The following is a 17,382-nucleotide window of genomic DNA, read 5'->3' on the forward strand; positions in this document are numbered from 1 at the left end:
CTGACAGCGAGCAGTTAGCCTTCGAGCGCATTTTATTGCGACCGATTTAGCCAGGATGTATGCGGGACCATTTTGTTCTTGTTGATACGGAGATTCCAACAGTGTCGAACGGTGGGGAGCGCTGTTGCGTACCTAAAACACTAAACGAATGCAAATTTTCGTGTTATCAATATCGTTTAACAAGTCGCTGAACAATGCGGATAATTGGCGCCATTTTCAACGTACATAGTCGAAGGGAAAGAAAGAGAGGCACGAACACACACAAAAAAGACAAGCATCACCCATGTACGCGAGATGGAAACGTCTCTTCTTAACAGAAGCGCCTAACGATTTGAGTAATGTCCTGGTTTCAAATGCTCTAATACGTGATCACCGGTGTTTGCGCGACACAAAATACCAGATCACGAAAAGTACACACTCAACAATGTGAACCTTGTACCAAGCGAGTAGCTGCACTCGCAATACTGAAACAGGAAAAAAAAGAAAGAAAAGAAAAGGCCAGGGGGAAGGGCGTGACGAGGGAAAAAGGACGATGGGGGGGCGAATGGGAAGGAAAGCAAGTGAAACATTTTCTCTTTTTTCGCTCGATACAAAACCGCAAGCGCGTCATACCATCACGTAACACAGTCTAGACACGCTGCCCGTGGAAGCGCTTCAAGCATAATCCCATCCGGGCACCGTTATCGATGTCAACATAAATGTATACAAATGATCACGGAAACAGTGCGGCACAAACTACGCAGTATACGACCCATTCTCGTGGCGGGTTCCCACATGCGGTCGCCACAGCACGAGCGCACACAACGAGGCGACGGCCCTCGGCTATAGTCTGCTACGGCACTACATCTGGGAGGGTGACAACATTGCCGCAGGGTTCAACTGGGTGCCCTGTTCGGCGCAGAGTGCCTCCAGCGCTCGGCGCATGAGTGGATGCTTGTCGAGTGCCCGCTGGAAGTCCTCGTCCGACAGCGACAGCACGTTGCAGTACGTCTCGGCCACGACGTTCGCCTGCCGACGGGCCCGGGTCAGCAGGCACATCTCTGCGGGTCGTCGACCAAGTTGTGAAGAAAGAAAAAAAGAACTGTCAGCCCTTCCACTGGGGTGGAGATGGAAGACCAGCGAAGCTGTACTATGGTGGGAATTATGTATTTCCTATTATGACTATTAAGATGTGATGGTGTAATTGGTTATTTGAACTGTTAAAGAATGAGAAATATATATGATCCGGTGGTTTTCATTTATTTGGTGACCACAGGGACCATGGCCTTATGGTCGCTATACGGTGTGGCGTCCGGCAACAGTGACACGGGCGGTACACAACCCGGAAACAACTGGCGTCGCACCATCGGCTACGCGGACCACAGCGATCGGAGCAGGGGTAAGAACTTTCTTCAGACGAGTACGGAGGTTTGAGTTCATGACCGATATGTGGGCGCCGGTGTCAATGAGTGCGATGACAGGCATACCGTCCACGTCTACGTTTATGAGGTTGTGATGTTCAGGAATAGATCACACTCGATGACCGCACACAGCCACTGCCAAAACGCTGGCGTGAGCAAGCGCGCCAGCAGTAGCGAGCGAAGGTTCGTGCGGTCTATCGCTTCAATGGAAACTGAGCGGCGAAAGCACAGCGCATACAAAGGTAGGAGCCGTGTTGCAGATCGCTTTAAAGATACGATGGCGCTTAAAGATACGATGGCGCGACCGCCCGGCGCCGCGCAATGTACAAGTTGCTCGCAGAGCAGAAGCCGCAACCCCTCCCTCCCGCGCTGCCTTCCCACTGTCCTCCTTTCGCGTGGGAGATTGAGTCGCCAGTTCCCCTTGCGCCCGGTGGCAAGATACGTATTTGGTGCCGCAGCTAAACGTCGCCTCTCCTCCCTCCCTTCCGTCCCCCCACGGCCTTTCGCGCGACGGAAGAAGTAGCGTTTGCTCTTCGCCATGCGTTCGCTCCCCGTGAAAGCGCGCGTCCCTCGCGCGCTTTCACTCGCCCATACAGCATACGACCAATGAGAGTTTTTGTAGCGAGAGCTACATTGCCGCATTCTCGCCGTTTCGCTGTGGTCGGTGGCCGCACCACGAGCTGAGCCATTGCCTAGCAACCGCCGCAGCTGGCAGCGCCGCTCGCCGCGCCATCTGGCATGGCGTCAGAGGAGAACTGGTGAAACCGCGAGCTGAGCCGTTGCCTAGCAACCGCCGGCGTTGCATCGTATATATAGAAGGGGCGGCTCGGTGGGATTCGTTGGCAGATGTGGAAAGTGAGTCGGAGAGACTGAAAGAAACCAGGCTTTGTCGTCGGAATGATCCAAGATGGAGGCAGCGAGCCGAGGAGACGGAGGAAGAACGAGCCGCACGCCTCGAAAAGCATCGTAAGTACGAAGCGGCCAGGCGACTGCATTCAGATGAGGATGGTTCGTCGTCTAGTTCGGCATCTCGTGCCAGGGCCACGGATCAACGACGGTATGAGACACCAAGCTAAACAATAACATTAACCGTACCTCTCGCTACGCATACCCAGGCCTAACTGAGTCAAGCCACAGCCAATTTTTTTCTACATCCGGACGTGACCATGACAGTAACACAATGACAGTAATGACGATGAAAGTATAACGACAACACATGCAACGACGGTGACAGCGGCGGATGGTCGTGTCGCTCTGAAGGTGGCACGACGGCACACGATGGGCGGGGACAGTATTTTCCGGCAAGTATACTACTACGAATAAAGAATTGGGATAAACATGAGGATGGCACCTGCTAAGGACGTCACAAGAATTGGCTTAAGTATAGCCTCAAAAGCTGCACAGCTCTCATCACAGCTTCAAAACAGCATGATGACTGACGGGTTGCAAATTCCTCAAACTACTGCTGGTCTATCTATGGGCGGGGCGAAATCTCAGCACAGTGACATTCCCCTGCATTATGTCCCACAGATATTGGGGACGGATAGACGAGTTTAATTTTGGGCTAGTTTAACTTTCTCTCGTGCACTGTAAACCGCATTTGATCAGAATCAATCATTAAAGCATCAGGCTCTCAAACGTCATACGTGACCATGAACATAAGACATAAGATATATGATGGGGTTGAACTTCTCTACGCTTCACAGTGAGCTACGAGGTACGGCGTCGTAGTAGTGAGTGCAAGATTCATTTTGACATGAGATTCAGTGGCATGCACCTTAAGCTATAAGCACACGATTGTTTGTGCACTCCGCTCCCATTGAAATGCGGCCGGCTCAGGTCTAATTTGAACCTGCGACATTGTGCTAATCGGCGTTCAGCCGAAGAGCATATATATATACACTACGACCTGTCAGAAGTTTGCGTACGTCCCTCATCACCCACTGTGCATTTTAGGAATGTTGAATGCCACATTTTAATTATTATTATGAAGGATCAGCTAGCTCGATCCAAGATCCTACTTTACGAAAAGTGGACGGAACGCAGTGCGCGCGCACCTCCAAAGTAGGCACCGGCGTACGCGCTGGCGACGAACTCTCCGTTGTCGTGGACGATGTTGACCTTTCCGGACTGTAGGAAGTACATCTTGTGGCCCACCGTGTCCTGCTTGACGATCAGGTCGCCCGGCTGGAAGAACTCGTGCTGAAGCCGCGACACCAGCTCTGCCACGAACGTCGGCTCCGATTGGGCGAAGAAGGGAACCGTCCGAACCGTCGTCCGGATGCTGTGGTTTAAGATCTCCTGCGCAGGCGCGAACGTGCGAGTGCTTGGCATATCGTGCGCGTATACAGCCGCGCTTTCCACGGAAGGTTGTTAGGACGTTGTCGCTATCGAAGACATCAATAGACGCAGCGCTATCAGCGTCAAAACTCGCGTAAAAACGGCGCGTCAGCGTTCAACAGCTACACTCTAAACATTTTTACACCTTTATAGGTGTATAAAGGGTGTTCGGTTGTCGCATGGCCAACACCGTCACGTTTAAGGGGTAAGATTAAATTGTTGGTGGGAATCAATGATGGCACCTTGTTTGCCGACTTTTTCGTGTAAGTAAAAATGATGGCAGCTGTGACAGGTGACATAAAAAGTTCATTGAATAAAGTTTCATATCTATCCCTGTAAAATCCGCCTTTTGCATTGCCCTGTGGCGCCACCTTAGCGTCCTTCCCGCGAAGCAAAATGTATGGCGTCGGGGCGCCGCGGCATGCAGAGAGGCACGCTACATGAAGCGAGCTAAAATGGTTTCGTGTATTTGTCAGTGGTTGCAATTTTCGCTTTGTGTGACCAGACGCTTCCTGAGTACACCGAGGCTGGCAACGACTCCGGCATGATTTACAACCGCAAGTCGTCGAAATATGATGACGGGCTTTCGTGCAGCTGTGCTGACAAAACCGAGTACCGTGCGATGTGCGAATACATCGAACCGTAACGCGATTTCCGCAGCGTCTTTTCCACAGCGTCTTTTCGACAGCGTCTTTTCCACAGCGTCGATTTTCACAGAGTCGATTTCCACAGAGTCGATTTCCATGGCATTCAGTGGTGACGTGATGTTGAAACAGTGGGCTGTAATTGTATTATGACTGCGGTAGGTTGTGGATTTGTTGAGATTTGATGCGGCTGGATTTTGGACTTTCACAGTCCTAGCTTGCCCACCTCCGCACAGTGCTGACGTCAACACAGGCATCCCCACAAACTGCCGTCAGACAGCGATGAATTTTGATGGGCGCACAACCTTCTGCGGTCAGAAATTCAATTACAGCCCACTGTTTCAACCTGACGTTACCACTGGATGCCATAGATTGCTCGATTACTCTGGGATGAGGAGAGATAGGAAGGTGAGGCAAGCGACATTCTATAGTAGCTTGAACATCAGTGCATTAATGATAAAGAGTTAAAAAGGTTTGCAGTACTATTGCCAAAGTATAGTGCTTGGAGGCATTACTTTCTGAATCGCCCTCGTACATATTTATTGACCACCACAATGATAACGCGGGTATCGCGTGTCCTGAAATGGGCCGCTGACATGAACGCGATAAGTCGGACAACAACATGCCGAAACCGCTTAGAGCATCCATTCCTGCCTCCATCTCGTGTGCGATATTAGTGCCAGCGCATGCAAACATCCTAGGATAAAGAACATTTGGTCAAGTTGGCACATGATCTTCAATGTTTGCATCTTGTGTTGTGTTTAGCCCTTCCTTCTGTTCAATCTCCACAACAAATATCGAAGCAAACACCTGTGAATCAACTGACTCACCGTCGTACGAAAGAAGCGACATGGTTTCCTACTTCGTAACTACTAGTTGCGGTTTAACTTAAACCGCCGTCTCATTGAATTACTTGAGAACAGCAAATTATTGCAGGTGCATCGAAATCACGTGACACGGCACGTGCATACGACTGCTTATTTGTTGTACGCATTGTCCAAAAAGCTATTCCTGCAAGTCTGTTATGTCAGGATTCCACTCACTGGAATTGGCTGAATACCTTCCTGGAGCTTTTACTCATTTAAGTTCTAGAACAAAGAAATTTGGAGGGTTAAAAAAAATTGAGGTTCCCTTTCATGCTGGTGCAACGGTTATACCAATCATATTGAGTGGCGAACCGTAAAATTTCATTCACGTGATTTGTTGTAAATATTGCCAGAGTCAGCTGATAATGTTATCAGGGTACTCTAATATCGCCTAAAGGGATGCTACAGAAAATGATATTTCAGGTGTATTAGTAGATAGCACTTCTATGCTACAAAGAACCAGAGTAAGGCAGAATCGAAGATACATGTATCTTAGATACTACCCTATAGGATACTCTCTGGGTATCTTGTATCTGCATCATGACACATTCGACAAGACATGTATCGCTCTCTGTATTTTGGACACATCATGCGAAGCAGCGTGTATCTTAAAAGCGAGATACACCTATGCCAAAATCAACGAAGACTCTCAGAGTCGCTGACAGCAGTTAAAATTTATTCTGATGCGACACTCTTATGCTAACTCATTTTTCTAATAACAAAATACGATTGAGAAAACCGAATGCTGTGCGTAAATATTATTAATAATGAATAAAGTGCTACTAATAAGCTTTTTTAATATAATACTCGTTAGTTATAGAATGTTCTTACCGCAGAATGGAAGTCAAGCCAGTGTTTGTAGCGTAGCATATTGTTCGGACATTTCACGCCAGCTGCCCCAACCGTGGCGCTCGAGCAATATACAGTTGTTTCAAAACATTATAAAAAATTACACGTATATAATTATTTATTTGCATAGTATTCTCCGAAAATATTTTGAGCGGAGAAAATTTTCGGCACCTGAGGGCTATTTGAGTTTCATGAAACGATGGCAAACAAGGTGCGAAAAAAAGTTTGCCGCAAATCGATCACGTCGCGCTTTTTTTTTTCAAATTTGCGTTTTTGCGTTGATTGAACATTGTGACGAGCGACATTGTGATTGACACTGTGACGAGTCATTGCGCTTTCATTATAAAAGAGTTTCACATAGTCTTTTGATGTTTTTCCATCTTAGCACCAAGGTAAAAATGCGCAAATTATAGCGTTCTTGGGAAATTTATCACAAAAATGGTCACCGAAGAAATCATGTAATTATTTTTTACATAACTGTCCCTGAATCTTAATATCTCATAAAATTGCATTTTGGTATGTTCTGCGCACGGGCTCTTAAATAAAAGTCCGAATTTGGCAAAGACTCTATTTTGGCCTGTGTTTTGACTTTGGCCCCACACTAAGGTGGTCCATGAAAAAAATACGCAGAACAGTGAATACTCGTATGATAAGAAGCATAAGAAATTTCTACAGAGATACTTTAACCTATGCAATTTTGTGTTTTCACCGAGAAAAAGAAATTTTGAATGTTAGTCCGTACGTGCAATATTTTAGTTCGCACTTCAACTTCACCTCAAAGCATGTATATGCGGAAAAAGCAAACAAAATGAATTTGGTGTGAAAAAAAAAAAAGAGGTCATGTATCCGCAGCATATAGTTTTACATTATTACTTTTTTGTAATACAGGACGCAGCAAAGCAATTTCACTGGGTGAACTCACAAGCATCACTGTGTCCAATGTTTGTCTATTGCATACAAACAGACAATTCCGGACAAATTTCTGTCATGTGCTTTGCTGTTATTTCGGACTCGCTAGAACATGACACGACCTCCGTTTACACATTTCAAGATAAAGTACTCAAGATACTCAAACAAGATCTTCCATCCATTAAGCACATTCACTATTTCTCAGACGGGGTGGCTTCGCAATACAGGGTGTTTCACTTAACTTGGGCCAAACTTTAAACATGTGCAAATGCCACGTAGCTGGACAGAACCAAGTTAGTGTTAGTTGCCGTTGCTTGAAGATACTCTGATTATATTTTGCATTCCGCCGCATTACATAATTAGTCATAAGTAATTATTGAACTTCTCAAATATTATAATTAGAGCAAAAGTGTCAATGAGAAAATTGTAGAGCAACATGAAAACTCCCGGTGCAGTTTTCTGTTGCTCAATACGCGCTACATAAAAGTGATTTTCCGAGCGGGAAAAAGGCACGCAAATACACGCAAAATTTCCGCGCGACTGGCCGCTCGAGACACTTTGCGTGTATTCGCGGACATCTTTCACGCTCAGGAAAAACACTTTTATGTGGCACGTATTGAGCAACAGAAAGCTGTATCGGGAGTTCATGCTGCTCTACAATTTTCTCATTGACCCTTTTCATCCAATTACATTAATTGAGAAGTTGATTAATGAATTAAACTAAATATCTAATTAGGCTGAATGAAAAAAAATAATCTGAGTATCTCCAAGCGACGGCAAACGACATTACCTTGGTTCTGTCCAGCTACGTAGCATTTGCATATTTTTAAGGTTTGGCCCAAGTTTAGTGAAACACCCGGTATAAGAACGAGAAAAACTTCGTTAATCTGTGCCGCTACAAAACAGATTTCAACATCTCGGCGGAGTGGAACTCCTTCGCCACATCCCATGGGCGGAGTGCTTGTCGCGGCTTCGGTGGAACTGTATAGCGTTAGCAGCGAAAGCCAGCCTGCAAAGTCCAAATGATGAACAGACACTTACACCACACCGACGCTTCACGTAGGTCCCGGAATAATATTAAAGGTATTTGGACCATCTGGGTGGCGAGAAGTATCGTTGAAGAGTAAGGGCAGATCTCTCTGCTAGGTTTATGAGGGCCAGTTTTCTGTGAAACGAACGCGCCAGTATCACCACTTCAAACCGACGCTGAGCTCCGCTCTTTCTCGTCGGAATGACATCCTACACATAAACACAGAAGTCCACGTTTGCAAAACGTCAAGTGACGAACCATAGAAAAACGGATTCAAAACAAGCTGAGAATGCGGCCATACAGTAACAGTAGTCTGAGAAAAATGGTTTCTTCAGGCGTGACATCACAAGGGTCCTGTGCTGCGTGTCGCAACAAAAAAAAAATTTTTTGTTGACTACTGTCAATCTGGCCCCAAGTAGCTAGAAGAATAGTAGAGACATATCACGGAACTAGCCAAATATGCTGAATAAAGCTGCCTACCAACAATATTCACCAAATGTATTCAGTCTTTTTTTTTTTACCGCGAAGCTGTAATATTGCTAGCCGATTCGTCCGTCTGTCGCCTGTACGCAGAAAATATCATCAGCAATGGCTCTAGCGTCGTCGTCATCTTCCGCAGCTGGCTCGTTGGCGCCCCTCGGCACGTTCGTCGTCGTCGTCTTCTTCAACAGTTGGTTCCGTTGCCGCTCATCATTCCATCGTTGAATTTCTGTGGTCTTCTGTGGTCGCAATGGGGAGGCCGCGTTTGCGGGGGTATGAGCCATTGCTTAAGAGGGTATCAGCCATTCATTGTCTTACGTGTCGGACAGATTTAATTTTCAAGAATCGCAAGCGGGCAATGCAACAACAGCGGACTGCGGGCATACCGTCAGTGACGTCGTTCTCTCCGTCGCAGCCGAACGTGTATGTAACCTCATTAAGAAACACAATGACGTAACCAATAATTGAGAAATACTTAAATGAACCGTCGGGATTAACCCAGTGATAAACACTGGGCCGTACATTTCAGCTTCGGCGCTTAGGCTGTCTTGTCTGGTGGTCTTTAACGCAGTGCTTGGGCGGGGATTTTTTCACTGGTTTCGCAGTGAAGCTCCCGGTTCACACTCATGAAAGCGATTTGTGGCCCGCTCTTACCACTTCACGCGTAGGCGGCCGCATATACGTATACTTCCAGTAGCACGGACAGTACGCAATATCGATCTACCTTAAGTAAGCATATAGCTTCAGGATTTAAATTCTTACTAACTCTCGGTGATCACCTCTTTTATTACTCACCGCACACAACACACTACCATTTAGAAGAACTAATTGTTTGGCTAGTTGGTTTTGCATAGCTGAACGAGTAAATTAGCGCAATAAAATAAAAACACAAGAAAAGGTGTGCGTCTCCATTCTTGTCTTTGGTATTTTTTTGCGCTGTTCCCCCTGTCGAGACGAAGACAAGCGTTTGTCTTTGTCTTCTTTTCTTGTCTTTGTGTCTCTTATTGCGCGAACTTACCTGCTCAGCATAACCATTGACACCATCTATGAGGTAAAGTCGAAGCGCGACCCAAAATATTCCAATGATGGGACTTCCACAGGAGGTTCTGAGTGTATTTTTTTCCTCTCGTCTGCCGGCCCCTTTGTTTGAGCATCGTTCAAACTTGAGTTCATCTGCGGTGCCTTGCACCCACGATGAGCGCGCACCTTGTGTCGCTCCTTTTTCACACGCTAAGCCGAAGCTAAGCAAAGCTTGAGATTGCCGCGCCGGCCCCGGACCGGGTGTTTTTGCAGTGCTGGGTGTCTGTCTTCTTCTTTCTGGGGTTTTACGTGCCAAAACCAGTTATGATTATGAGGCACGCCATAGTGGAGGACTCCGGAATAATTTTGACCACCTGGGGTTCTTTAACGTGCACTAACAACGCAAGCAAATGGGCGTTTTCGCATTTCGCCTCCATCGAAATGCGGCCGCCGCGGCCTCGATTCGATCCCGTGAACTCGTGCTCAGCAGCGCAACGCCAGCCACTGAGCCACCGCGGCGGATAGTGCTGGGTGTCGCCGGAAACAAATATAGGGTTTTCGTTAAGTTACGGTAATATATGTATTTTTTTTTTTTGCGTGCGCAGTGCCCCGCCCGCCTTTCGGGGCCTGAGCGCGCGCACAGCGGCGCGCTAGACTATGAGAGGCGACGGATGACGCCGCCTTGAGGCTCGAGCGCGAAGCGCGAACGTATACGGTGATCGGTACTCCTGAGAGACACCAGAACTCAACACTGGCGCCCAACGTGGATGCAAAGGCCTATTAATTTAAGCCTTTGTCTGCGCTTAGCCGAGTCAATATACGCCTTTGCTAAGCGGCATCGCCGCGTTATATGTCTGCTAGGCACAGTGACTTTTTGTCCTTCGCTATAGTGCCAGCAGACGCCCCGTTGCTCGAGAAGGAGCCAGTGCCTCCCTTGAGCAGCAAACTCCTGCACCCTCAGCTGTCACAGCCCCCTGTGGGGACGACAACACGAGACGTATCAGCTTCCATTGGCGAAGTAGTGTTGTTTTTGGTAATGGGGCGAGAGCCCTCCCTGAACGTTGCACACGGGCACATTCATCTGCCACGGCTCCCTTTGAAATGCAAGGCAGTTCGATGTCACAGCGATCTCGATCGGCTCCCTTTGTAATTTATGGAGTGCAGCAGTCTATTTTTAAATACGTTCATACCTACAACCTATATTTACTGCCGTTGACTGATGCCTATACAAACAAAATATATACAACGCGGTGCATTGTTTATAAATATTGTTATCTTCATATACCGTGTGTAACCTATTGATTGCGTAATATGCAGATTACGCACCAACCCTTAATGGGGCACAATTGTAAAACTATACAAGCGAACAAGTTTCAATATAAGACACTGAACAGCTTTATGAATGGAAGTTTCAATATAAGACGCTGAACAGCTTTATGAATGGACCGCAAAGCAGTGCATCGTACCGATGATAAAGGCGGCATGAAAAATTGCTCATTGCCCAGCGTATTTACACTAATTGCCGCAGGTCCGACCGGCGCTGTATACTGTTGCGGAATTAAGTGCGATATAAATCGTTGTTACAACTTGGATTTTTTGATACGTGTCAGTACAGCACATTTGAAAAGAAGGATGTCTGGCTTGAAGGAGGTAAGAAATTCACCAGTAAACACCTGATAACTTGCAGCGGCCTCTGAAGTGCCGCTTTAATGAAGAGTGAACTAACGTATCGAAGTGTATCAATATACATGCGGCAAGTATAGTATCGAATACGATTCATTCCCTTCTATCTTGTATCTGTACCATGATATATTTGCAAAGTATCTTTGCTCAGCCCTACCGAAAATCCACTGTGTATCGTGAAAGGAGGATCGGTAAGTCAGAAAAGACAAAGATCGAAATACGGTTGGCAACGCCGCCTTGAACCCCCCCACATCTCACCATGATGTCACGAATTTTGACAGAATCTGCTCAGGCTGAGCCAATGTTTCACCGGCAAAGATAAAATACATTGCATTATAAAAGACCCAAGAACCGAACTTAGCAAGTTTCTATAACCTTTACTGGGCCACAATGGTTGTGTACGAAGAACTACATTTAAATGCATGACGTCAGACTGATTTACCGGCGCAGGGGTTTCTGGGTCTCCCAAAAACTACAACTTTGATTCTCTCTCTCGTTTTTTTTTCTTTTTCTTTTCCTTTTTCTTTTCTTTCTTTTTTTTTTGTCAGCGATCAATCTCTTTTCGCCGCATTAACGAAAATGAAGCTTTGACATAATACTTTATCAGTCCAACCCTAACTGGTTTTCGTCTATGAGGTCCGTCGTCGTCTCTTACCTCCCTGAGTGGGTCCGAGAGCGATGCGAGGATCTTGGCCTCGTCGAAGACGCGCCCTTCGTAGCGGTTCTCGAAGTAGTCACGCATTCGGGAGCGCAGCTTAGTCGGGAATTTCTGGCACTGCATGTAGTCTTCCACTTCCTTCAGCTGCGAACCAAGATTCGCAAGGACAATGTGAACCTTTGTTGGGGTTAATTTGGTGTCGTGATGTTTCTTACTGAAATTAATGCATTAGTGAAAACACCGGCGCTGCGATAGTTAAGCTACAATTGGAACTATGGGTAGTGCGTGGGTTTTGTCTAATCTTCGTTCTTATGACTTCAGATGATCTTTCTGGCTCTGTTTGTTGCGACCTGTCCGCCTTTGTTAGCCTCAATTTCCAAGCAATCGCGTTCCCGTAAACGCAGAATACAATGAACATCAGTGTCCACGCGCAATCGTTGGGAATCGGGAGCAGTATAGAAATGAATGTAGGACCAACAACCCCAAATTGCCGCTTTTGTGAAGTGCACTTGGGGATCATTGCATTTATAAAGCAATAATTTGTAATATGTGATCGATTTGCAAGGTCAGAAAAGTCGTTTTGATTCCAGAGGAGTGAAGTTTAGGCGACTCCACATACTGTGTACTATAGCATCCATCGTTCCTACGTTGCCGCCACACTTGCAGCTACCGTATACACTATATACTTATAGAACCAGGTTCATGATTAGTACTTTAAAGGGAAGCTGTCTTTTCCTACGTTCGCGGGTTTCGTGTGGCAGCGCCTGCCTGCTGGGTCGTGTGTACTGGGTGCTGTTGGGTCTGTTGTTACCTTGGCGGATATATTTGCGGATGTACCTATACAGGGTGTCCCAACTACCATGCACTAAGATTTAAAAATGTGCAAATTCCACGCAGCTGGACAGAACCCAGGTAGTGTTGTTTTCCGCCGCCTGAAGCCGCCTGAAGATACTCACATAATGTTTTGCGTTCCGCCTAATTAGATAATTAGTCGTAAATAATTAATGAACTTCTCGAACAGTATAAATAAATGAAAAGCGTCAATGAGAAAATTGTAGAGCGACATGAAAAACTCCCGATGCAGCTTTCTGTTGCCCAGTACGTGCTACATAAAAGTGTTTTTCCAAGCGTGAAAGAAGCCCGCGATTACACGAAAAATTTCCGCGCGACTAGCCGCTCGAGGCACTGCGCATGTATTCGTCGGCTTCTTGGGGCCACGCCTTTAGAAACGAGGGCTATACGAGGTACGAAGATGAGACCAACAAAGTTTTGCAAACTGGAAATTTGTTTTGTGTCATCATGATTAGCCAATTTATCAAAAGTAATTACCTAAGCGAAAAAATAATAATATGGCTACATAAACTCGAATGTCAAATTGTACGCCGCATTCTAAAACATCATCTCAAATAGTTCCCAGTTCGCTACATTTTCCCTACATATTCTTTCTTTTTTTTTCGCGCTTCAAAATTGTGCGTCCAAACGAACGAAAATTCGAAGTCAACGCGCGCATGTGCGCTTCGCGTGCGCGGCAGCAAATGCTCTCGAAAGATGTTTCAAAGAACTGGCGCTACTGAACGGCTGATTTGATGGCCGCGTAAAAATGACAAGGCGGCGATGTAAAGCAGCAACCGACAATTTTGTTTTCTTTTTATTTCGCTTCAGTCGTACCCCTTCTCACCGCTCTAAGCCGGTGCGCACTGTTCTAGCATACGGCGTAACGCGGCTGCTTATCAATAGCCGCTGCCTGCAGGTATACCTATAGGGATTTTAGGTATACCACCACCTTGTCCCGTTTTCGTGGCCGCCAACTTTTTAAATAATGGGGTTTTACGTGCCAAAACCACGATCTGATTATGAGGCACGCCGTAGTGGGGGACTACGGAATCATTTGGACCACCCGGGCTTCTTTAACGTGCACCTAAATCTAAGTACACGGGTATTTTCGCATCCCGCCCCCATCGAAATGCGGCCGCCGTGGCTGGGATTCGATCCAGTCACCAACTCAACCACTGACTAAAGTTAGGTTGTCTGAAACCTTTTCGAGAGCAGAGACGCATGGGTGGGCGCTGGGATCGTATTCTTCCTTGGCGTTTTATAGAACAATGTGAAACACGGGAACATTGACTAGAAAAGAAAATGTAGCGAGCTGGGAAACTATTAAAGATGATGCCTTTGAACGTGGCGTACAATTTGACATTCGGGTTTACGCAATTATACAAGCAATTGTATTTAAGTAAATAATTTGACTACTCAACTAATCAATAACAGAAAAAATAGTTCTTCAGTTTCAAGAATTCTTCAGATCTCGAGAAATTCGGACGGGTGGCGACGCCACCTTAACGGTCTCGCACCAGGTCAACTTGCATCCGTATAGTAAACTGATTAAGTGTCTTTTTAGCGTTCTCTTTAATTCAGGGTTTATGATGGCTATCACGGAAAATAACTCTGATGGGAGCCGCGAAGCTGCCATAAATATATGGAGGGGGCACCGACCTTCTCCCTGAGCAGTCGTCTCGAGTAGTCCATGGTCTGTATGGTGGAGGCGCACAGGCCGAGCAGGAGCGCGTACCCCACGGTGCCGGAGGCCATTCCGAGACACATGAGCCATGCGTCGGCCACGTTGGCGGCGGGCGTGCGCCCGTAGCCACACGACACCATCTGCGAGATGGCGTTGTACACCGACCAGGAGTACTGCTCGAACCAGGGCTTGCCCTGCGGGAAGTAGCGATGTATGTACACGTGTGGCGCTCGAGCGTACTATAGACGCGCGCAAGAACATTCACGCGCATTTTGAAATCTTAAGGAGGCGTTTTGCTTTCTTACATGTCTTGTGTTGTGTTTCTTTCTCTTTTCATCCCCCCTTTTATACACAATGTATTCTTTGCTGACTTCACAGGGGTCTGTCATATCTAGGATCTGACTATCACGTAACCACTTCCAAAAAAAATCGGACACACACACACACACACACACACACACACACACACGCACACGCACACGCACACGCACACACACACACACACACACACACACACACACACACGCACACGCACACGCACACACACACACACACACACACACACACACACACACACACACACACACACACACACACACGCACACACACACGCACACGCACACACACACGCACATATAAACGCGCACGCACGCACATTGGCACATGTACCTAGCTAGATTAAGGAGTGAATGGATTGGTTTAATTTTGCTAGCAAATGATGTACTCCTGGCTATATAATTCATCTGCATTGACGTAATTCGTCAAAATTTCCTATTCCTGAAAGAAAGTCGCAGTTTCACCAGAAAGGCGATGCATTGCTAGCGATTGTAATGTAGTATCGACCAAAATTGTTTACTGACAGAGGGATCTGACAAAAATCTGAATATCTGCGCAGCCTCAAAACGTAGCCTGATATTCCCATTTCCAGCCTCTACTGGTATATGCGAACAACGTTGTGACGTAGGGTTTTACTGGCTACTTTTAAAGGCTGCTCGGATAATTAGCGTTTTCTGAGATCCCGTGGTCCGTAAACTTTTTTGGTCGATAGTACGTATTAGACACCTGCACGAAGCAAGGTGTGTAGTTTTCACGAACCGTTTAAAATGCAGTAAACATTCGCTTACTGATTAAATAACAAGCATGTCTCGCGCACAAAGGCAAACATGAAGAGATCTCACTCTATGACCCCTAACACTCGCTGTAACATCGCTAGCGTGATGAAGAGCGCCGGCAACGGAGAACGGACGCTTCGTGCTGCCTCTCGCTTCACCGCGTTTCGGAAACTCGAGATTACGCGACCTCCAACGCTAGGCGTGCATGAACACAGCGTGCGTGAAGTTACCAGGAATCTCGACTCGGTCCTTTGCCTTCGCACCTGCCACAGATTATCTCTATAGGATGCTACGTGCGGGCCGCGTATGCACTCAGCCGCGCGGACAGACATGCCGATCTAGAGGAGCAGACACGCACTCATATCCCCCCCCCCCCCCCCATTTTAGAGAGTACCTGATCACGTGACCTCCAACATTGGGTGCACATCAAGCCACTATCCTTCTCAGCTCCTCCTGGCACGCTTTCTTTCGCACCCAATTGCAAGCTGGTTATCAGTACACTTGGCAGTCAAACGGCAAGGTGTTCACTCTAAAACAACCGTGTGATAGGGCTAATCGTTATTAAATGCGAGAACGATGTTGGCAAAATTAGATAGCTTGCCTACATCGCTATTTTTTCGCACTTTCCGTAAATCATGGCTCTCTTTGAAGTGCACTCGTTCAATACAGGTGTCACAGATTATAGAGCGAGCATTAAAAGTTCGTTCTCTCTATTTCACTTGAATACCCGTAGCATGAGGAACAAATTCGATGAACTAACCCAATACCTTAACCACCTTCATGAAGCGTTTGATGTTCTAGCTTTTACGCGGTAACATGGTATGATGATAATAGTTATGTCACAAGCATTGATAACTTTAAAAACGTTTTCTTGTCTCGAACACACAATCGTGGAGGCGGGCTACGTGCTTACATCAAAAAAGGTATTGCTCATTCTATAATATTTGAATTTTGCGTGACTAGTTCGGACATCGAATTCCTGGCATTGCTAGTCAATAATAGTGTTGTAATTATTGTGTACCGTCCGCTATCCGGTTAACTTAGTGAATTTTGTCGATTCCTTGAAGAGACATTCGACTATGCATTGATAAAAAACCTAGAGGCTATCTACATTGGCGATATAAACATTAATTTACTATCTAATCAAAAGTTATGTCGATTTTTCTCGACATGATACTCAGTCATGGCTTTGAAAATTTCATAACCTCTCCGACAAGAACAACAAATAATACAGGAAAGTCTCTTAGACGTTTGTTTGAGGAATGATAGAATTGACAATATTTTCGCAGGTACCTTAGATCTAGGTTCGAGCGATCACATGCCAATTTTCTGCGCATTTCCTTCTCATGCAAAACGTAATCCACAAAGCGATCCGCCTACTTTTATTCGGCAAGATTAACGAGAAAAGCCTAACTTACTTTCAAGATCTTGCATGCAACACTGACTGGGGCATTGTGACTCGAGGAAGACCAAAACATCTCATTTAAATTGTTCATGGACGTTTTCACGGGGATCTATAATGAGGCCTTTCCTGAGCGACCATTTAGGAAGCACAGAAGTAGAAAACCGTGGATTTCCCTGAGGCTTTATGAAACAATCGTTGAGAAAAACCGCTTATATGCGCGTTTCATACAAACAAAAGAGCCTAATTTATTTCTTGAATATAAAAAAGCTAGAAATAAATTGGGAGCCGACATTAAGAAAGCACGAAACGAATATTAATTAAATAAGTTCGATGCATGCCATTTCCCTGAAGCAAGCTTGGGCTATGTTAAACCATTTAATTGGTGATAATAACAATCTCATTGACACACCTCTAACCTATAAAGGAGAAATTTTAGATGGTTTCAATTTAGCTAATCGAATGAATGCG

At 46.1% G+C, this 17,382-nt stretch overlaps 1 protein-coding gene across 1 annotated transcript in view; it reads right to left on the reverse strand.

Moving 5' to 3' along the window:
* Window positions 1-725: 725 nt before the first annotated feature.
* The window catches only part of LOC119440421 (potassium/sodium hyperpolarization-activated cyclic nucleotide-gated channel 4-like), a 200,464-nt gene continuing 183,807 nt past the window's right edge, over window positions 726-17,382 (reverse strand). Inside the window, exon 9 of the mRNA XM_049662915.1 lies at window positions 726-1,040. Within this exon, the coding sequence (XP_049518872.1) occupies window positions 841-1,040 (200 nt within the window). The 3' untranslated portion in view covers window positions 726-840. The remainder of the gene's footprint in view (window positions 1,041-17,382) is intronic.

Source organism: Dermacentor silvarum, chromosome 2 (genome assembly GCF_013339745.2).
Source record: "Dermacentor silvarum isolate Dsil-2018 chromosome 2, BIME_Dsil_1.4, whole genome shotgun sequence".
NCBI lineage: Eukaryota > Metazoa > Arthropoda > Arachnida > Ixodida > Ixodidae > Dermacentor > Dermacentor silvarum.